Source organism: Phyllobates terribilis, unplaced genomic scaffold, assembly GCF_046119375.1.
Source record: "Phyllobates terribilis strain yellow unplaced genomic scaffold, ASM4611937v1 Scaffold_1__5_contigs__length_1240528914, whole genome shotgun sequence".
Lineage (NCBI taxonomy): Eukaryota > Metazoa > Chordata > Amphibia > Anura > Dendrobatidae > Phyllobates > Phyllobates terribilis.
This window is the reverse complement of record NW_027362761.1, coordinates 616,226,061-616,248,701: the sequence shown is the minus strand read 5'-3', so window position 1 is coordinate 616,248,701 and position 22,641 is coordinate 616,226,061. Positions and strand designations below refer to the sequence as shown.

The 22,641-nt window shown below is 47.8% G+C and overlaps 1 protein-coding gene and 1 long non-coding RNA gene across 3 annotated transcripts in view; one reads left to right on the top strand and one right to left on the bottom strand.

Moving 5' to 3' along the window:
* The window catches only part of LOC141272976 (uncharacterized), a 66,346-nt gene that overhangs the window by 30,444 nt on the left and 13,261 nt on the right, over positions 1–22,641 (top strand). Inside the window, exon 10 of the mRNA XM_073684223.1 lies at positions 15,139–15,144. Coding sequence (XP_073540324.1) covers positions 15,139–15,144 — 6 coding nt within the window. The remainder of the gene's footprint in view (positions 1–15,138; positions 15,145–22,641) is intronic.
* LOC141272982 (uncharacterized) lies at positions 5,802–16,671 on the bottom strand. 2 transcript variants are annotated; one of them, XR_012322048.1, is made up of 7 exons: positions 16,461–16,671; positions 15,530–15,826; positions 11,986–12,086; positions 11,807–11,907; positions 10,277–10,423; positions 9,593–9,641; positions 5,802–7,001 (listed from the first exon to the last, which is right to left on the bottom strand). It is a non-coding gene; the product is annotated as an uncharacterized lncRNA (long non-coding RNA). The 2 variants fall into 2 exon arrangements; XR_012322047.1 differs by having other exon boundaries at positions 5,802–9,641.

The following is a 22,641-nucleotide window of genomic DNA, read 5'->3' as shown; positions in this document are numbered from 1 at the left end:
ACGTGTGTGTGTGTAGGTACGGTGTCTGTGTATGTACATGTGTGTAGGTACGGTGTCTGTGTACGTACGTGTGTGTGTAGGTACGGTGTATGTGTGTGTGTAGGTACGGTGTATGTGTACGTACGTGTGTGTGAACATATTTGTTCTCGGTTTATGTATGATACTGTAATTGTAAAGAATATTAGAATAAGGTTAAGTGCACACGAAGCGTTTTTGCGTCGTTTTTTCCGGTTGCGGAAACGCTGCAAAAACGCTTGTTAATAGGTCTGCCATGCACAGCAATGTAAATTCGGATGTGCTGTAATTAACGCGCCAAATTCACATTGCAAATCGCAGCAGGACCATTTCGCGATCCCACCGCAAATTCGCAGCCATTGAGGAACATTGAAACGCATCAAATCTGCAAGTATTGAAAAATACTAGCGTATTTGCTGCGCATTTGCTGCGTTCTTGTTCCACAAAAACGCAGCAAATAGGAAGTGACCTCAGTGGGCGGGAATGCCATCCCATGAGCATCCCATAATCCAGGAAGTAGAGAATCCCATAGAAGATTCCCGACTTCCTGAATCATGGCCGCTCTTCCAGCCTGGTACAGCCGAATGAAGATAAACGTCCCCCTGCTGACCCAGCTGGTAAGTGTACCCGTGTGTGTGTCCGGTGGTCTGTGTGGCGTCTGGTTGTGTCCTGTGCCAGTCCGGGTGTTCGTGCTTGCAGCCAGACGTAGGCCGATGAGAGACTACTACTTCCATCGGCCTACGTCTCTCCCCCTGTGCTGCAGTGAGGGCAGGAGCAGCTCGATGGGAGTAGTTCCCATCAGCGTGCTCCTGCTTAGTGGCCAGTATTAAAAATAAATATTGCCCCCCAAAAAATTTAAATAATAAATTTGTGCCCAATAAATATATATTTTTTCAATTTAAAATACATTTGTGCCCAATAAAAATAAATAAATAAATAAATGTAGTTCATACTTACCTGTCCCCGACGTTATCGCCCACTAAAAAAAATACAAAAAAAAAAACTACTATACTCACCTTACACCTAAATACCTGAAGCCCATGATCTCCTGTAATAAATAAAAAATAAAAAACCAACTTCATCCTCACCTTTCTGTCGCAGTCCAAGTAAAATAAATCAAGTGTCTCACGAAGATCCAAAGCTTAGAGCAGCCACTTAAAATGTGACCGCTCTAAACCACCGCCGGCGATACACTGACAGGGATGTAAAGCGCTCCCGCCAGTGTCTCGCGGGGTTCAGTCAGCGCTGCTCCGGTGATCTCCTTTACTGCCCCGGTGCTCCGTGAGAAATTCCCACGGTACGCCAGGGCCGTAAAGGAGGTCACCGGAGCAGTGCTGACTGACTGCACTCCGGTGACCTCAGTTAGTGCTACACACTGCCGGGAGTGATCCCGTTCCTGGCAGTGTGAGCTTACAGCAGCCATGACAGCTGTCACATCTCCAAATGTGACAGCAGTTCATGTCAGATCTGCGTGGGAATGTGACAGGTGAGTATTTTTTGTGGTTTTTTTTATTTTTTGAAGACAAGGGAATCGGGGATTAGGTGTTGAGGTTTGTTTGTTTTTTCTCCGTAAAATAAGAATTTAATTAAAAAAAAAAGTATCATTTATTTCAATAATTTTTTTTTCTTGGTGTTGGTGTTTTTTTTTTTTTTAACTCTTTCTTTAGGTTAGTAATGGGGGCGTCTTATAGACGCCATCCATTACTGACCTGGGCTTCATGCCAGCCGCAGCTGACATGAACCCCAACCCAATTCCCCCACTGCCACCGCTACAGGGCAGTGGGAAGAGCGAGGCTAAACGCCAGATTTGGCGCACAAAATTGATGCGCCAAATCTGGGGTGGCTGAGAGATATTATATAGCCTGGGGGGGCCAATATCCATGGCCCCTTTCTAGGCTATTAATATCAGCTTGCAGCTGTCTGCTTAGCCTTTGCTGGTTACAATTTATAGGGGGACCCCACGTCATTTTTTTTCTGGCGTCCCCCTGTAAAGTAGCCAGGAAAGGCGAAGCAGCTAGCCTTTGCTGGTTACAATTTATAGAGGGACCCCACTTCATTTTTTTTCTGGGGTCCTCCTGTAAAGTAACCAGGAAAGGCTAAGTAAATAGCTGCGGGCTGGTATTAATAGCCAGGGAAGGGGCCATGACTATTAGCTACTTCCCAGAGTATAACATCAGCTCTTAACCATCTGCTTTCCCTCTGCTGGGTATTAAAATTACGCGGAAGCCCACGTAAAAAAAATGTTTAAAATATTTAAACGAACATGTACAATGGTGCACACAGGTTCATGTATTGTACAGCGTATGTAGGTTCATTCCGTGAAAGATTCTACATAGGCTGGCCAGTTTCACACATCCGAATATCTCCAGAACAGGAAAAAACATTACCGAAGATATGTGTTCAAGTGTTATACATGTGTGGCAACTGTGTGCTGCACGTGTACAGCAACAGGATCCCACGGACCAGCGCTGGGAAATCTGAGCTATAGGTAGCGCTGTTCACAGGCGCTGGAGCTGAACCATGATGAGGGCACTGTTCAGCACTGGCACCTGTGAACAGCGCCTTTCCCAGCTGCCGGATGTCATCCATATGGTACGTTTTGTGTACCATGTGTTTTCCAAAAAACGTTTTTGATTTTTTTTGGAACACACGGGCCATCAAAATACACTGAGTTGTGCACAAATGAATGGGTCTGCGTGTGTCAGTGTCTCTGGTACGTGTGGAAACTGTCGCCACTCGTACCGGAGATACTGATGTGTGAAAGAGCTATTAATGGGTGTGTGTGTGTGTTTATCCACACACATGCCAACATATCTGTATATCTTTTGTGTGTGTTTCTGTGTATGTATGTGTGTGTATAGATATATATATACTGCTCACAAAAATAAAGGGAACACTTAAACAACAGAATATAACTCCAAGTAAATCAAATTTCTGTGAAATCAAACTGTCCACTTGGGAAGCAACACTGATTGATTGTCAATCTCACATGCTGTTGTGCAAATGGAATAGACAATAGATGGAAATTATTGGCAATTATCAAGACACCCTCAATAAAGGAGTGGTTCTGCAGGTGGGGACCACAGACCACATCTCAGTACCAATGCTTTCTGGCTGATGTTTTGGTCACTTTTGAATGCTGGTCGTGCTTTCACACTCGTGGTAGCATGAGACGGACTCTACAACCCACAGAAGTTGCTCTGGTAGTGCAGCTCATCCAGGATGGCACATCAATGCGAGCTGTGGCAAGAAGGTTTGCTGTGTCTGTCAGCATAATGTCTAGAGGCTGGAGGCGCTAGCAGGAGATAGGCTAGTACACTAGGAGAAATGGAGGGGGCCGTAGGAGGGCAACTACCCAACAGCAGGACCGCTACCTCCACCTTTGTTCAAGGAGGAACAGGAGGAGCACTGCCAGAGCCCTGCAAAATGACCTCCAGCAGGCCACAAATGTGCATGTGTCTACACAAACGGTTAGAAACCGACTCCATGAGGGCCCGACGTCCACAGATGGGGGTTGTGCTCACAGCCCAACACCGAGCAGGACGCTTGGCATTTGCCACAGAACAACAGGATTGGCAAAGTCGCCACTGGCGCCCTGTGCTCTTCACAGACGAAAGCAGGTTCACACTGAGCACATGTGACAGACATGACAGAGTCTGGAGATGCCGTGGAGAGCGATCTGCTGTCTGCAACATCCTTCAGCATGACTGGTTTGGCAGTGGGTCAGTAATGGTGTGGGGTGGCATTTCTTTGGAGGGCCGCACAGCCCTCCATTTGCTCGCCAGAGGTAGCCTGACTGCCATTAGGTACCGAGATGAGATCCTCAGACCGCTTGTGAGACCATATGCTGGTGTGGTTGGCCCTGGGTTCCTCCTAATGCAGGACAATTCCAGACCTCATGTGGCTGGAGTGAAGGCATTGAAGCTATGGACTGGCCGCCCGTTCCCCAGACCTGAATCCGATTGAGCACATCTAGGACATCATGTCTCGCTCCATCCATCAATGTCACGTTGCACGACAGATTGTCCAGGAGTTGGCAGATGCTTTAGTCCAGGTCTGGGAGGAGATCCCACAGGAGACCATCCGCAACCTCATCAGGAGCATGCCCAGGCATTGTAGGGAGGTCATACAGGCACGTGGAGGCCACACACAATACTGAGCCTCATCAGGAGCATGCCCAGGCATTGTAGGGAGGTCATACAGGCACGTGGAGGCCACACACAATACTCAGCCTCATCAGGAGCATGCCCAGGCGTTGTAGGGAGGTCACACAGGCACGTGGAGGCCACACACAATACTGAGCCTCATCAGGAGCATGCCCAGGCATTGTAGGGAGGTCATACATGCACGTGGAGGCCACACACAATACTCAGCCTCATCAGGAGCATGCCCAGGCATTGTAGGGAGGTCATACAGGCACGTGGAGGTCACACACAATACTCAGCCTCATCAGGAGCATGCCCAGGCATTGTAGGGAGGTCATACAGGCACGTGGAGGTCACACACAATACTCAGCCTCATCAGGAGCATGCCCAGGCGTTGTAGAGAGGTCATACAGGCACGTGGAGGCCACACACAATACTCAGCCTCATCAGGAGCATGCCCAGGCATTGTAGGGAGGTCATACATGCACGTGGAGGCCACACACAATACTCAGCCTCATCAGGAGCATGCCCAGGCATTGTAGGGAGGTCATACAGGCACGTGGAGGCCACACACAATACTCAGCCTCATCAGGAGCATGCCCAGGCGTTGTAGGGAGGTCATACAGGCACGTGGAGGCCACACCCAATACTGAGCCTCATCAGGAGCATGCCCAGGCGTTGTAGGGAGGTCATACAGGCACGTGGAGGCCACACACAATACTGAGCCTCATCAGGAGCATGCCCAGGCGTTGTAGGGAGGTCATACAGGCACGTGGAGGCCACACACAATACTCAGCCTCATCAGGAGCATGCCCAGGCGTTGTAGAGAGGTCATACAGGCACGTGGAGGCCACACACAATACTCAGCCTCATCAGGAGCATGCCCAGGCGTTGTAGGGAGGTCATACAGGCACGTGGGGCCACATACAATACTCAGCCTCATCAGGAGCATGCCCAGGCATTGTAGGGAGGTCATACAGGCACGTGGAGGCCACACACAATACTGAGCCTCATCAGGAGCATGCCCAGGCATTGTAGGGAGGTCATACAGGCACGTGGAGGCCACACACAATACTCAGCCTCATCAGGAGCATGCCCAGGCGTTGTAGGGAGGTCATACAGGCACGTGGAGGCCACACACAATACTCAGCCTCATCAGGAGCATGCCCAGGCGTTGTAGGGAGGTCATACAGGCACGCGGAGGCCACACACAATACTCAGCCTCATCAGGAGCATGCCCAGGCGTTGTAGGGAGGTCATACAGGCACGTGGAGGCCACACACAATACTGAGCCTCATTTTGACGTGTTTTAAGGACATTACATCAAAGTTGGATCAGCCTGTAGTGTGTTTTTCCACTTTAATTTTGGGGGTGACTCCAAATCCAGGCCTCCATTGGTTAATAAATTTGATTTCCATTGATAATAATATTTTTTTATTTTTATATATATTTTTTTATTTTTATAGCACCAACATATTCCGCAGCACTTTACAAATTTTAGGGGGGGCTTATACAGACAATACAGAATAAGCATATCTCATATCGAAAGGAGTGAGGGTCCGGCTGCTCGCACGCTTACAGTCTATGAGGAAATGGGGGAGACACAAAAGGTAGAATGTACATATATTGTATAATGCAGCCTTAATATACTAAATAGGATAATTAATACATGGACTGGTCGCCTGCCAGTATGTGTACAGTCCTGACCGAGGCTATTATGTGCATGGTTGGTATGAACCTGAAATTGAAGATTTTAATATGGAGGAAAACTGGGACGGACAGATAGTGTGTGGAGGCGATACGCCAGTCTAAAGAAATGGGTTTTTAGGGTCAGCTTGAAAAATAATAATAATTTTTAATTGATGATTTTTGTGTGATTTTTGTTGTCAGCACATTCAACTTTGTACAGAACAAAGTATTCAATGAGAATATTTCATTCATTCAGACCTAGGATGTGTTATTTCAGTGTTCCCTTTATTTTTTGAGCAGTGTAAATACTGTATATATATATTTAGATATATGTACATAAATATGTATATATAATATACGCACATTTTAGGTTTGACGTTGTTTTATTGACGTTACGTTATAGATTTTAGGTCGAGCAATATGAAGAACTGTGGGATCCTGCAAGTCCTAGATATAAGGACAAAATAAGGCGGGATCAGTGCTGGAACTCTGCTTCCAAAGCACTTTATCCTGAATTTGAGGAAGCTTCCAAAGCCGTGCAGGAACAAATTGGTAAAAAAAAATGTATTTAAATATTTTTTGGGGATGTCCAAAATGCAGTAAATAAACAGTGATTTTGTATTGCAGAAAAGGACGTAAGAAACAGATGGTGTTCAGTCACAGGCAGCTACGTGAGGGCCCAGTCAGGGAAAAGCGCCTCGGGCTGACAACGGAAAGTGCCTTATGGTGATCTGCTGGGGTTCATTGCCACCAGCCGGAGTTTATGGAGGTAATTTTATAATATATCTTTTTTAAATTTTGTAAAATGTATATTTTTGTTAACATGCATGTTTTTGTCTATTTCTCACAGTACGGAAGGAAATATTCCTGCTGCTAGTCCAGCTGAGGGTGAGGAAGAGGAGGTCACCATGGAGGTTGCAGCAGGCCAGGAATCAGACGACATCTTCATGGCATCCTCTCCTGATCCTGACGCCGCTGCTGCTTCCACTTCAGCCAGTGCTGGTCCGTGTTCTGCCAGTGCTGGTCCGTGTTCTGCCAGTGCTGGTCCGTGTTCTACCGCTGCTGGAAGAGCTGCTGTCGTTGGTTCAGGGGCCACACTGATGGACGCTGGTACTGCCTGTCCCATGGCACAGAGAAGGGCCCTAACTAAAGCTAAACAAAAAATCAGAAGGGCAAAGATGGTGTGAGCGATATTCACGCCCTGACAAGTCACACCCTGAATCTTATTGACAGGAGCCAACAGGGAGGACGAGTTTGACCATTTTGCGGCAGCAGTTGCAGGTCGCCTTTGGGCAATTCCACGGGATAGGTAGTCCATTTTCATGGTGGTGAGCACCTCTTTGCTCATGGCTCTAGAAAGCCCATTGCCTGTGGTCCCTGGGCTGGCCATAATAAATGGTTTATTCAATTTAGTTCAGCCAACTGGACCACCACCAGCAGCTGGAGTACCGCAGCGACATCCACAAGCAGCAGCCTATCGGCCAGAAGGTGGGAGGTGTCTGCCTTCTATGGCAACCCACCGGCTCTGGATCTGCTGTGCAGCGTGCTGATCCCTCCCCAAATGTGAGCTATTCACAGGAGCTTTTCCCCAGTTATGGTTATGAACCTGATTATCATCAATTTCATTAAAATGGTATTCTACCTGTCATCAGTTTTGGACCATAAAAACTACGGCCAGCACCTGTAGGTCCTTATATCCACCATTTTGGAATGATGTTAACACTGTAGGAAAAAACACCTTTTATTATAGTCACCTACACCAGGCTCCAGGCAGATGTGTGTCACAGCTCTTGATCCGGCGCCTCCTCACTGCTTGTCATGTTCGTCCTCCTTCATGTGGATGATGCTTCTCTGTGCTGAGGAGGGTAGAAAGTGATTCAGCTTTGAGCGCCATACAAGAAGCATCATCCACATGAAGGACAGCCACTGCGGGTCTGGAGGAAGTGTCAGACCAAGACACTCATCAAACTGGATTATGGCGTAGACGATTTTAATAAAAGGTGTTTCGTTTTATATCCTATAAACAGAAAGTGCCTACAGGTGCTGGCCGTACTTTCTATGGACCAAAACTGTTGACGGGTTGCAAAATATATTTTTTTCCTGTTTGGAAAAGTTAAGAGGGTTGTATGACAATGTTTGTCATTAGTAGTTTAGGAATAATTGTTATATTTGGGTTCAGGTTTAATGACAATGTTTGCCATCATTAGTTTATTATGTTTTTGTCATTATGTATTACAGTTATTTGTTCTAAAATAAAATTATATTTAAACATTTGTGTTGATTTTTCAGAAAGAAATAAAAAGGGTCTATACATGGCATGTATTCTAAAATGCAAGAGATACTTGGGTCCCAATTACAGCTATTTCATCTTGTATGTGCTTGGTTGGGTGTATAAAAAAAAAAAAAAAAAAAGAGTGGGCCCCAGACCTACACTGACCTCAGGTCGCCTCTAACGAGGTGATTGCAATGTTTTTTTATGTAATTTTCACACGGGTTTAGAAAAACAGCGAATGAATGCTACTCTCAACATTGTCCCTTGCTAGTGCTGCTCACAAGTGCGCGCAAGCAAGGGACAATGGTGAGTGATTCCTTCAGCACACAGTACTTGGGAAGAGCGCTTTTCTGCTGCAGATTCCCAAACACCGGTACGTGTGAGTGGTGCCACACACGTATTATGAAACAGTCCCACATGAACATGGACATCTCAGGTATGTTTTTTTTTTTGCAGTACCTGAAATATCAGGACGTTTGAAACATCGTTTACTGGAGCCTATCCCGCACTGCAATGCCATCTTGTGAACACTACTTCTGACTGAGCATAATCACTAATCATAATCATATTTTGAAAAAAATATTATTAGAAATAAAACACTTTTCTTGATGATCTTCTTTTTTTCATTGGGGATCAGATCTCTGCTCGTCAGGCTGCACACCACCAGCACAAGAGTATTGCCGGTGCGTGACACCTTCAGGACTCATGAAGTAGTCAGCGAAGGTTTCTCGCACCATGGCACCAGTGTTGGATGGCCTTCCCGGAGCCAAGTTGACCACTGGAATTAATTCTGACAGCTGTGACTCATCTACCTCAGTGCTGTACTCACGAGCATAGTTGTGGAGTACACAGCATGCCTTAATTACATTGTCAACAGTTTGTGTATCCAACTGGATGGGTGTGTGAAAGATCCTCCACTGACTACACGATTCCGAAGGTGCATTCCACATATCTGCATGCACGACTCAGCCGATAATTAAAAATTCTCCACCGGGCATTCAGTCCCCTTCGTGGATTGGTCATTAAGGGAAATGCCTCATCCGATACCATCATAAAGGGAACTGGATGTGTGGAATCTGGCAAAGGTCTTGGGGCTGGGAGTGTCCCTCCATCTTGAAGAATTTGCCGCCCAATTTGTGTTGATTGCAACACCCGAGAGTCCCCAGTACTGCCCATAAGCACCAACGTCAATGGCAACAAATTTGTAATGTGCATCAGCTACATCAGCCATCAGGACTACAGAAAAATATTTCTTATAAGAAGGGTGATCCTGATCGTGGTGGCTGCTGAACCCTCACATGTTTGCCATCAACAGCACCTATGCAGTTGGGAAAATTGGCCAGTTTGAAAGCCTGCTGCAAACTGCAGCCAAGGTCTCCTCGGTTGGGGAAGGCATCACGATGGGCTGCAACTTCTGCCAGATGACGGTACATGTGCACCTCGCAATTTGGGAAATGGTGGATTTACCAACCCTAATTTAGAGGTGCAGTGATGTATAGCTCTCTCCTGTGGCGAGAAATCTGCAAAGGAAAATAAGATGATTAGAAAAGCCAAAAAAGGGAATACAAGACAACATTATTACATTAAGGCCACGGCCCCGCTATCAGTATTCGGCCAGTATATTTTCTCAGGAGTGGGTGATAAATGCAGAATTGGTGACTTGTTTCTATTATACATTTTCTCTGAGTGTTCCTCACCTGGTTTTGGCTCCCACTCCTGAGAAAAAATACTGACCGAATACTGATAGTGGGGCTGTGGCCTGAAAAGCTTATTTTGTTTGGATTTTTAATAAAAAAATTAGGTAAACAAAAGAAATTAAGACATGAAATGACTGATAAAGTCATCGGATGCAGGTAATGGCTGCAGTTAAATGCAGCTGACAGCGGGATTTAAGATGTGGTGGCTGGAAGTGCATTCGTGTAGACAAGAATAGTTGCACCCATGACGTGATGAAGTGGCACCTATGCATTGCCATAACAGTACTGGTGTCACATGATGCCCCCTGTTGCTGCCATGAACACCCTCCTTTGAACAGCGGCCTGTGGCCACTATTCAAAGGAGACGTTCGTTTTTGTTGTTCACAACAGAGCTTTCGTCACATTTTAAAAAAAAGCCAAAGAAAAAGGTAGTGATAAAATATATATACTTTTCTTACTGCAAGGTGATGAGCAGCCTTTCCTTAACAGAGATGGCCCTTCTCATTATGGTGTTGCTGCAGTCCAGCTGGGGTGGTAGAATATTCAGCAGACGGTCAAACGCATGTATAGGTATGCAACAAAATGGCAAAACTTTTACCGGATATCTTGAAAAAAATATATATATATATTAGTGTCAGGAAGGACAGTGACGACACCGGGGAGATCACACAATATCCCTCCACTGCCGTCACTCTGTCAAGATTGAGCAGGGATTCGCGCACACTCGATCCCGATTACCCACTATGTAGCTATCGGCAAGTGAGCAGAAAGCGTATGACGTACACACCTCCGGATTCCAAAGCATGGAATATGTGTATATGCCCCCATACGGTTACTGCCAACTTCACCATAGCTCAATTATTATTATTCGCTGCCACCACTGACTAGATTTGAAATATAATACAGGCCTGGTCAGACGCCTGCGTTTTGATAGCGTATGGCCTCGGGGGAGGGAACAATTACAGAGCAAAAGAAACAGGACTATTAAATTTTATATTTAATCCAAAAGGGAGGCAGTGTTTATGAAAAATATACAAAAGGTTTTACAAAAGGAGAAATTTACAGAACAGAATATACAGTTTACACCAAAATAAACAGATATTTAAGAAGACTTACTATAAAGATCGCAGAGACTATTCCGTATAGCTGGAGGGAGGGCGCTACAATCTGATTTGACCATTATCGAACATGATCCTTTGCTTATAGAATCTATACCCCCAAGCAATGAACACTGTCCCCACTTCAGCTGTGTCTTTTATGGTGAAGGGGGGAAACCTGCCCACACTGTGATGACCTCAAGTGGGCTGGGCTCCAGCCTTCATATTTTTATTAGAATCTCTGACTTCTGGGATAACTTATCGCTGGTTGATTGCAGAAGCTTGCAAGTGACGCAATATTTTCCATTATGAATTTACCTTTCTTTAGATACCACACATAACATAGCTACGGTCTGTTATTTTGTACTTTTGCATTGCTGCTCACCGGGGAAGGGGGGCATACAGCTACGGAAAATTATCCATATTGCTCCTTAGCTGACCCTGCCACTAAAATATGGGTCCTATTATTATCGGAAGTATGTAACTTCAGATATTCCATATTTCGCGTCAGTACCGGACAGACTGAAGCGCAAGGATTTTGCAAATGAGGGTGACTCTGCCATTGTGTGGAGTGTGACAGAGTTCCTTTGAAGCACAAGAGCAACAGCCTCTGTCTTTCAATCTCTGGCCCATCTGCTCAAAGGTGTCCATTTCTCACAGGTTGGTGCTAAGAGGAACTGCATTCATATGCTAAGTAGAATGGTCTATTGAGCTTCTTGTACTGCTATTTGCATACCGACAGCTTCATAAATTGTCCATTCTTCTCTTGTGACAAATGGTAGATAGGGGTTTCAGGGGGAGAGAGATATCCCTAATATTTTCTTAATATTTTTATGACAATTAGGTACACACGGATGACCATATACTTTTTTTTTCCATATGATAACTTACCTCCTTAGATCTTGATATAGCACATTGAAGGGCCCTTTGTCACATCTCTCCTGCACTATAGGGTGCACTCAGCGTTTTATCGGTCTTCTTCTAGACCGCTCCTATGGAACAATAATTGGTTAGTGCACACCTGAGATAAAAATAAAATGAAATATACATTCTACCTACATTTATCTTACCTGCTCGCTGTGCAGACGCAAGATATTTAGTACACTAATTAATAGCAGGTTCATATTCGGCCTGCGGAGACGCAGGGGCTGCTCTTCATGTGGCATTGTTACTTGTAAAATGCAGAATGGAAAAGAGGGGTTAGGCAAGGAAATTACATCAACATTTCTGTACAAAAAAAGACTTCAAAAATTGCTTAAAAAAACGCATAAAAAAAACACGGCAAAAACGATGCAAAACCTCACGTTTTTTTTCCGCAGCGTTTTTCCTGCCAAGGAGATGCAGAAACGCTGCCGAAATTTCTGCTTCAAATCCTGAACGTGTCATCACCAAACAAAAGATCTAGGTATCAGCTAATCCCAATCACCCAATCTTCATTAGCATTCCCATTCATGTAATTTCTGGGGCAGCTGGGAGCTGCTATTTTTAGCCTAGGAAGGTGCCATCTTCAGCTGAGAGCTCACGTGACCGCAGGTCCTGGCAGCGCAGCAATGTACACTGCTGGGAGCGAGCACGCCGCCGGGAGGTTGACATCGTGAGGACCGAGGACCAAGAGTGCACCGGGGGGAAATGGACAGGTGAGCATAGTGTGTTGTTTTTTTTTACCACTGCGCGCAGTCCCGGCTTGGCTGATGAGACTATTACTCCTCTCAGCCGTGCCGCTGTCGGGAGTAATAGTCCTCCTCAGCCGACTCGGGTACCACTCACAGCTTTTCCACGGCCCATTGACTTTAATTGAACTGCAGCAAATCTGCAGGTATAAATATTATACCCGCGAATTTGCTGTAGTTCAATTAAAGTCAATGGGCGGGAAACGCTGCATAGAAAGGACATGCTGCGTTTTAAAACACAGGATTGCATTGCAATAGCTGGCAGACCGATTACCAAGCGTTTTTTATGCGCTTCTACGCCGAAAACGCAACAGAATCAACGGCTACTCGTCGCTAATTTGGGGGTCTCTGCAGGTAGGTCTTTCCAGCCTGAACCCAAAGTTGTCCCTCCTGGACAGGTTTTCAGGAGGTAGGGACAAGTGTTTTGTATTCAAGGAGGCCAGCAAACTTTATTTTAAACTTCGTCCTTACTCTTCCGGAGCAATGAGTGGGAATTGTGATCTCACTGCTGCAGGGCGATCCGCAATGCTGGGCTTTGTCTTTACCACAGGATTCAGTTTGTCTCCATTCTGTAGAGTTTTTTTTTTGGGGCCCTGGCCCTCATCTATGATGACCCTGACCGAGTCACCTTGACTGAGTCTAGGTTACGTCGCCTTCAGCAGGGGCATCAGTCAGTGAGACGTACAGTTCTGAATTCCGTAGATGGGCAACAGATTCTAAATGGAATGACTCAGCCCTTAGAAACCAATTTTGTGAGGGGCTTACTGAAAGGTTGAAAGATGCCTTGGCAGTATATGAAACCCCTGAGTCCAGGGAGGCGGCCATGTCGTTGGCTATACGTATTAATAAGACGCCTTCGGGATAGATGGGTGAGACCACCTTCTCCGGGTCCTTCTCTGCCGGGGGAGCAGTCTGGCGGTGAACCATTGCTGGGGGAGGTGGAGGAACCCTAGCAGTTAGGGGCTGTCTCTGCATCATACTTCTCCACAGAGATTCGCAATAAAAAAAGCGTATGTTTTCTATCTAGTATCGTTCTCACGTGTGGTCTGAGGCACAGCAGGCACAATGTAGTACCGTCCTCACGTGTGGTCTGAGGCACAGCAGGCACAATGTAGTAATGTCCTCACGTGTGGTCCGAGGCACAGCAGGCACAATGTAGTAACATCCAGTCCCATGGATGTCGCTGGTCTTCATCCGGCACCATTTTCCTCTGCTTCGTGTGGATTACACGCCCCACGTCATCCACACAGCCTCTCCCATCATGCTCCTGCGCAGGCACACTTCTCTGCTCTGTGAGGGGAAAGGGCAGAGAGAAGTGCGCATGCGCAGGAGCGCAATGGAAGTCACTGTGTGGATGAGGTAGGACACGTCATCGGCTTGAAGAAAGAAGGATGGCAATCTCAGGAAGAGGAGGTTCCGGATTAACACTAGCGAAGCCCATTGGACGGGACCACCCTATAGGTGAGTCTAATATAAGGTTTTTTTTTTATGCTATGCAGATCGGCTTGGGAACTTTATATACCATTCTAGAATGCTGTATATAAAATGCTATCTGGTGCTTTGCTTATGTATTCATATGTCTGACTTCTGACAGGTCACTGTGCATTCAGTGACCTGCCTCCTACTTTAAATACAGCCTATGTAATTTGCGTGGCAAACATGAAATTTACATGCACCAAAATGGCCCCTGTCGCCCGCACTTGTGCAGTAGCATCTCTAGTGTAGTAATATGGCGCCGTGCATGCACAGTAGCATCTCTCGGCAAACGTGCATTTTATTAGCATTGAAAACTTTATACCTTTGCTTGTTTCATTTTATGCATTTCTGATGTATTGTAAAACTGTGTAATAAGCTGTTAGTGCATAAGGACAAAATTGCGGGCAGGGTCTCTGGCTTTGCCCTGGCCCCTCAGCCTGCCTACAGTGTCTGATGTTTCGGAGTCATGAGATCATGATGGCCGCTTTAGATAGCAAATCAATAGCCTTGAAAACTCCAGGAATAAGAAACATCCCAGGTGTGGAACACCCCGTCATACCAAAGAAAATCTGCTAGGTCCGGGCCTGGCAGACCGGCGCTGGTGGGTTCATTGACACCAGGAAGGAGCTAGCCTGAAGGAAGGTCTCTTCTTTTCCTGGCGGGCCGGAGAGTTGTCCTGTTGGTTGCTGTACTAGACTAAAAATTTCCAAAAGGACCAAAACTGGACTGTGTGTCTCTTGGGAGGAGGGCGTTTAGCCCTCTGTTGCGGAAGCAAAATACTCTTACCCCCCATTGGCATTAGAGATCATCTTATCTAGCTCTTTGAAAAGGCAGGAGCCCTGGAAGGTGAGGCTGGTAAGGGACTTTTTGGAATCTGAATCCACATTCCATGATTTCAGCCATAAGGATGGTGAGGTTTCCAGCTGCCAGGGCTGAATGGGAGTGACACTCCCTGGGGTTAGGCATAGAGACAATAGAAAGATACAGGTGCTAGTGAGCTAAGCTGGAGATAAAGAGCTGCCCCCGGTGGCAGAGCTTACTCAGTCCCTGCATCCTGAGGACCTGGAGAGGCTGAAGGTGGCGGTGATCTGGCAGAACCAGTCGATGAGGCAGCAGAGTTCAGGTGAGCTGCGGCAGTGTTATAAACTGGCGACAGAAAGATGGCACTGAGCAGAAGAAGGAGGAGCAAGAGGCGTCAAGAAAAACACAAGCAGGGTTCTCGCGCTCCAGAATGCAAAGTGCGCCCAGATAGGTGGAAGGCGGAAAGCGCTAGAGAGCCGACGTGTGTGATTATTGGGGGTGTGGCCCGGCCACCGGAGAAGGCCTAGACCGGAACCTGGATATTTTTTCCTTTTTTAAAGAGAGGGGCCGCAGGAGACTTTGGAAAATGCAGAGGTGGCGTCCCTTCTTTTTTCTTTAGATATTTTTTTTCTGTATTGAAGACCCCTCACTGCCTGGTAGGATATACCTGTCCTGAAGATCCTGAATTCTTCTTCGCAGACTGATGATGAAGATGGGCATGAGAACCTGGACACAGACCTTCGGGCGGCTGGCAGGGAACAGATCAGTCTTCCCTCCCTGCACCTTCTGGCTCTGGGGGGCGAGCGGGCAGTGGATTAGTTGCAAGGACCGTCTGCCGGGGAACCCCAAACACTCTTGATGTGTTAGGGTCCTGCCTCGTAGACCCCAGAGAATACAGTAGTGAAACAATTTGAGGTGGGTGATCAGAGTGACACAATTTCACTGTTGCTCTCACAAACCGTATCTGAATGAAAAAGGGAAATCATTAATAAAACAAAAAAAACAACCTAAGGCTACGTACACATTGCGTTCTGTGTCCCAGTCGGGGTATACGTCCGAAATCCCCAGCAAAACGGGGTCTGGACGTATGTGATGACTGGGGCCATAGACTGCAATGGTGACGGCAGAGCAACACTAAGCTAAAACTGATGAGCTTTGTGTCAGGTGATGATGCACCCTTCTGAGGAAAAGAGAACTTTTTTTTATTGCATAGTGTCAGCAGCATACAAACATGGTTATCTGTGTCCCCCAATGAAACATTAACCGACCCACCCCAAAATCCCCCCCCAGCATTAACACCCCCCACAGAGGTCCCCCAGGATTAATCCCCCCACATCATAGACCCCCACCCCAGCCCCATCTCAAGTGTAAAGCCCCACCAGACCATAACCCTCTAACCCCCCCGACGCCTCCCCCACCAAGCATAAACCACAACCCCAAAGCCCACCAGACACCCCACTACAAGCCTGTTGTTCCTGAATCAGGTGTACCCCCCCCCCCAGAGCCCCCATTATCCCTGAATTATTCTCCAGAGCCCCCTAACATCTCCATAAGCATTAATTAACCCCTCCAGAACTCCTGTTTCTTAGGACACTGACCTCCTCCTGCAGCTTCACCGGCAGCTGTGTGTCTGCATAAGACTATGGAGCCCGATGCTGAACTAGAACACGCCCAGAATGTAGTCAGAACACGCCCCGGAAATGACGTAATACCAGGTAGGAGCGCATACATTCTAGGGTCTACAAGTCACAACACAGGTGCTTCATCACTTCTCTCTAGAGCCCCCGCCCCCTGATCACATGGCGGTGACGTCCCACAGGTCCTTCACGATTTCTCTCATGAGCTCCGCCCCCTGATCACATGGCGGTGACGTCACCACAGGTCCTCCCGCTCTCAGTGCAGCAGCTCCGTCCTGGGTGTGCGCAGCTCTTGCTCTCTGGTATCAGCCAGCAGCAGGTTTCCGCTTCCCGCCATTCCGGTGAGATTACAGGGAGGGTTTGTGGTGAATCTGTGAGAGGAGAGTGTGGGGTGAGATCAGAGCTGTTCCTGTGGAGGCTCCTGCTCCATGTGACTGCGGCTCCTCAGTGTTGTATGGGGGATGTGCAGCGGCTCCTCCTCACCTCACCGCCCCCGCTGGAGGTGGAGTTACCACGGTGACCGTCCCCTGCTGGAGGTGGAGTTACCATGGTGACCGTCCCCCGCTGGAGGTGGAGTTACCACGGTGACCTGGAGTTACCACGGTGACCATCCCCCGCTGGAGGTGGAGTTACCACGGTGACCGTCCCCCGCTGGAGGTGGAGTTACCATGGTGACCGTCCCCCGCTGGAGGTGGAGTTACCACGGTGACCTGGAGTTACCACGGTGACCATCCCCCGCTGGAGGTGGAGTTACCACGGTGACCGTCCCCCGCTGGAGGTGGAGTTACCACGGTGACCGTCCCCTGCTGGAGGTGGAGTTACCACGGTAACCGTCCCCTGCTGGAGGTGGAGTTACCACGGTGACCGTCCCCTGCTGGAGGTGGAGTTACCACGGTGACCGCCCCCGCTGGAGGTGGAGTTACCACGGTGACCGTCCCCCACTGGAGGTGGAGTTACCACGGTGACCGTCCCCCGCTGGAGGTGGAGTTACCACGGTGACCGTCCCCCGCTGGAGGTGTAGTTACTACGGTGACCATCCCGCGCTGGAGGAGCAGTTATCACGGTGACCGCCCTCCTGCTGGAGGTGTAGTTACCATGGTGACCGTCCTCCTACGAATCTGATAATGAGCGGTCAGGTCGGTGGAGGAGGCCGCGGTGGAGTTTGTGGCTTTTCCTCCAGATTCTTCCTGATAAATGTCGGATATTTGCGGCAGAATTCAGTGATTGTCGTTATATTGTCCCCTGTGATCTCCATCTTCTCCTTTATCATGAAGACGCTGGCAGGACGAGATCCCTCCAGCTGATCCAGTGTTCATCCCTCCTTCTCCTGAATGACCCCGAGGATGGACGAGGACGAGACCACCAGAAGATTATTACACTTCACCCTGGAGATCATCTCCCTGCTGAGCGGAGAGGTAACTCCTCTACATTTCTATCAGCTTTATTGTGTTATGTAACAAGTCCGACATCGGGAAGAGGAAATCCAGAAGAGGAAGAGAAGGATTCTTTACTGTAAGAGCAGTGATTGTGTGCAGCTCTCTGCCAGGAGGAGTTGTCATGGGGATTCCCTATAAGAGCTGTAGAGGGCCTGGATGTCTGTCCTGAGTGTAATAATATTCCAGGTTATGGCCCCAGATTACTGGAGACGGTTATTGATCCCGGGATTTCTACTGATTGTCAGATCTGGAGTCGGGAAGGAACTCTTCTCCCTAAGTGTCTCTCTCCATACACAGGATTACACAATAGTGAGGAAGACACCGGGGGAGGGTGTGACTCCCATCATCCATCTCCAGGAGTCAGGAGGGCGGAGCCTGGGCCCCATCACAGAGCCTCCCCCGCACCCCCCGATACATGAGAGGAAGAAGAAGAAGATCCTAGAGCTCAGCAACAAGATGATTGAGCTGCTGAGCGGAGAGGTGACTGCTGGGACATTATACAGGACGGCACAGGAGGATTCTGGGTGATGAGCGGAGAGGTGACTGCTGGGACATTATACAGGACAGCACTGGAGGATTCTGGGTGTTGAGCGGAGAGGTGACTGCTGGGACATTATACAGGACAGCACTGGAGGATTCTGGGTGATGACCGGAGAGGTGACTGCTGGGACATTATACAGGACGGCACTGGAGGATTCTGGGTGATGACCGGAGAGGTGACTGCTGGGACATTATACAGGACGGCACTGGAGGATTCTGGGTGATGACCGGAGAGGTGACTGCTGGGACATTATACAGGACGGCACTGGAAGATTCTGGGAGATGACCGGAGAGGTGACTGCTGGGACATTATACAGGACAGCACTGGAGGATTCTGGGTGATGACCGGAGAGGTGACTGCTGGGACATTATACAGGACAGCACTGGAGGATTCTGGGAGATGACCGGAGAGGTGACTGCTGGGACATTATACAGGACAGCACTGGAGGATTCTGGGAGATGACCTGAGAGGTGACTGCTGGGACATTATACAGGACAGCACTGGAGGATTTTGGGAGATGACCGGAGAGGTGACTGCTGGGACATTATACAGGACGGCACTGGAGGATTCTGGGAGGTGACCGGAGAGGTGACTGCTGGGACATAATACAGGACAGCATTGGAGGATTCTGGGTGATGAGCGGAGAGGTGACTGCTGGGACATTATACAGGACAGCACTGGAGGATTCTGGGTGATGAGCGGAGAGGTGACTGCTGGGACATTATACAGGACAGCACTGGAGGATTCTGGGTGATGAGTGGAGAGGTGACTGCTGGGACATTATACAGGACAGCACTGGAGGATTCTGGGTGATGACGGTGTCGTTGTTGTCAGGTTCCTATAAGGTGTCAGGACGTCGCTGTATATCTCTCCATGGAGGAGTGGGAGTATCTAGGAGGACACCAGGATCGGTACCAGGAGGTGATGATGGAGGAGCTCCGGCCTCTGACATCACCAGGTGAGAGGAGACTCTTGTTTGCTCCGGGGGATGTGATGACGTCTCTCGGCCTCCTCCTATAATAGATGATTTTTCTCCAGACTTGCTCTGGTTTTCTCTACATTTTCTCACAGCTTTCATTCCCTGATTCTTCTCTTCTGATCTGTGAGTCGCGGTTTCTCCGCTGTCGTCTTCATCAGTCTTGAGTCTTCGTCCTCGGCGGCTTCTTTCAGAATCTTTCACCTTCCTTAGAGCATCGGTCACATTTTGTCTGCAGATGTCCCAGCGCTTCTGTCTGTTCTCTCCTGTGAGATCTTTCGGTACCTGAGTCTGTCGTGGATTGTTAGCAGAGTCGGGGTTAATTTACTGATGATTTTCCCCCTAATCCGCTGTCGCTCGTCCGTCCCTCAGAATCGGTGCAGGCTCAATGTCGTCATCAGTCGTGGTCGGGCGTCCGGCTCCTCCCTCTTGGCCGACGCTTGTGTGACCTTCCTTGGTCTCCTCCGTTCATTCTTCTTCTTTGTGACAAATCACTTTCTCCGTACTGAGCACAAAGTCCTGGATAAATATCGGCACCGGACCGTCCCTCAGACCCCGAAACACGAGTCCTGACATAAAGATGGAGCGTGGTGGAGCTGATCACCCACCAGAGCCTGACATGGAGGCTCCAGCAGTTCTCCGGCCCCCGCGTCTATTCACCCCTCGCTCTGCAGACGGAGAAGCACAGAACTTTCCGTACTGGAGGAGAAGGTCGGATCACCGCGCACTCCTCTCTATAGGGGGAATGTGTCGCCTCTCCCCGTATGCAGAGAACGGCGTCTCTAGCGCCACCTATAGGAGGCTGCAGTCCTAGGAGTCAATATCAATGTTTCATCCTCTTCCTGATGGGGCAAATTTCCATCTTTGCATTTTTCCTCCCCTTCTTCCATTAGATATAATTGTTGTATTTTTCCGCGGACGTCGCGTTCTCTGCGGGATGAATTCTGCATTTTACCGTATAATGTGTTGAAAACAGGAACAAATTAGAAGTGAAGTCAAACAGTTAAAACCCCACAATTCCACATTTATTTTTTGGGGTTTTGTTTCTCGGCATTTATTGGGCGGTAAGAACGACCTCGCTGCGATTTCCCAGGTCCGTTATGGCGACACCAATCTTGTGTGTTTGGTTTTTTTTTAGAATATATTTCACTGGTTAAATATCCGGAACTTTCCCTGAGACCCCTCACTTTATCTTCCCTTATCTTCTAGAATACCGCGCTGACCTTTATTGGTACCATTTTGGGTATCTGGGACTTTTTGATCTTTTTTATGGCGTTTACCGTGTGGGATAAATCCTGAGGTGACAATAACAAATGTGTTTGTTTTTTATTTTATTCCATTCTTTTTGTTCATATTTTGGGAACAATCTAAGATAATGGGGCCTTGAACCTGTGATCCTATAAGTGCCGGGCTTCATAGGAAAACCTTGGCGGCAGAGACAGGGGTCTTCTACAGGCCCCCGGCAGTTATGGCAGCCTTGTTGGGACCCTGCGATCAAGTACTTTCTTTTTTTTCTCTAATTTTATTTTATACTTTTTATAGTAAATTTGATAATAGATATTTCCCTTTCCACTCGCCCACACAATACAGGTGTAAAAGCTCCACTTACACATCCGCCTGGGGAGAAGAATATAATAATAATGGCCCATTGTGAAGAAGCCGCTGTTCAGCAGAGGAGGCCGACGCTTTCCTTCTCTTTAACTGTCCCATAAAAACAGAGCCCTCGTACTGCTATGGGGACGGAAAAATAAAAAATATAAAGTTATGGCTATATCAAGGCGGATATTGAGATTTATCTCTATTTAAAGAAGAATACATTTGCAGTAACTCTTCTTTTAATAGTAGGACGGCAGGTTCTCTCCAGTGGATCCTGTCCAGGAGGGAGGCCGTGTCCTCATGGTGACATCATGAGATCTCAAAATACGATCACTGGTAAATGGTCACCGTCCTTCCCCCAATCTCCATAACGGGGAATTAGGAGTGAAGAAACCGATGGATGGAAATGTGGAGCTTTCTCCAGCTCCTCTGTGGTTCCATCCCTGGTGGAGACGAAACTTGGAGAAGTTGTGTTTCTTAGCACGGCTCCTCCATCTGTCTGACGAGGGTCTTCTCTGTCCCTCTCCTCAGGGTCCTCATCCTCCGAGTGCAGAGCAGAGAGCATTGGGCTTTGGCCTCGCTGATTATCACTTCATACTTGAGGTCCACAATGTGCTGGGACCTCGGTACCGGTGGTGCCGACCACAACAATGTAGCTTAGTCCCTGATACATATATAGACAGATACACAGTAAGTCATGTATTCAGTCTCTGTGTGTTTCCCACAGATGCATCCAGGAGGAGAAATCCACCAGAGAGATGTCCCCGTCCTCTGTATTCCCAGGACTGTCCAGAGGAGAATCACAACATCCCGGAGAGTCATCAGGTAGACGGTGCTGAGCCCTGTACCGGATCTGTATATGGGGGGACATTTCTGATCGATGTCATAGATGTCACAGATTTTGGTGGCTTCTTGTATTGCGCTGATTGTTACATCTGATATATAAGGAGGAAGATCCGACTAAGAATAAAGTGAAGGACGAGACAGAAGAAGAAGCGATGACGAGGGAGGATCAGCCGTGTGTGAGTGACGTGAAGGAGGAGATTCCGGTAGATGTTTCCACAGGTGTGTAATAATGACCGGCGTGTCTGATGATGACCGGCGTGTGATGATGATGATGATGATGGTGATTGTCTGGAAAATATTGAGAAATATTGAACATATTCTTTCTTTCTTCCCCTGAAGTCCCCTGACCCCTTCCCTTATCCACCACTTGTCAAAAGACAAGAGCTGTCTCTAGGTAAATCTCCGCACAAAAACCCAATTAACACACTCATGAGTAAGGCCTTACACAAATGCTGGCAAGATAGGTGTCACCAACCTAACCTAATTAAAATGCAATGGTTCTTTCCCCTGGAAAAGGCAGGGGACAATTTACAGATAACTGTTGAAATCTCACTCCTGAGCTTCAAAAGGAATTTATTAGAGGTCTTGCAGGATTTTCGAGCCGATACGAAATAGGGCATACCTAAAGTTCCATACAATCGATAATAAAGGGACCTATATTTTTAGTGGCAGGGTCAGCCAAGGAACGTATGCATATTTTCTGATTGCCGTAAGTTAAACCAGGAAGCTGTGGCGCAAAAGTAGCAA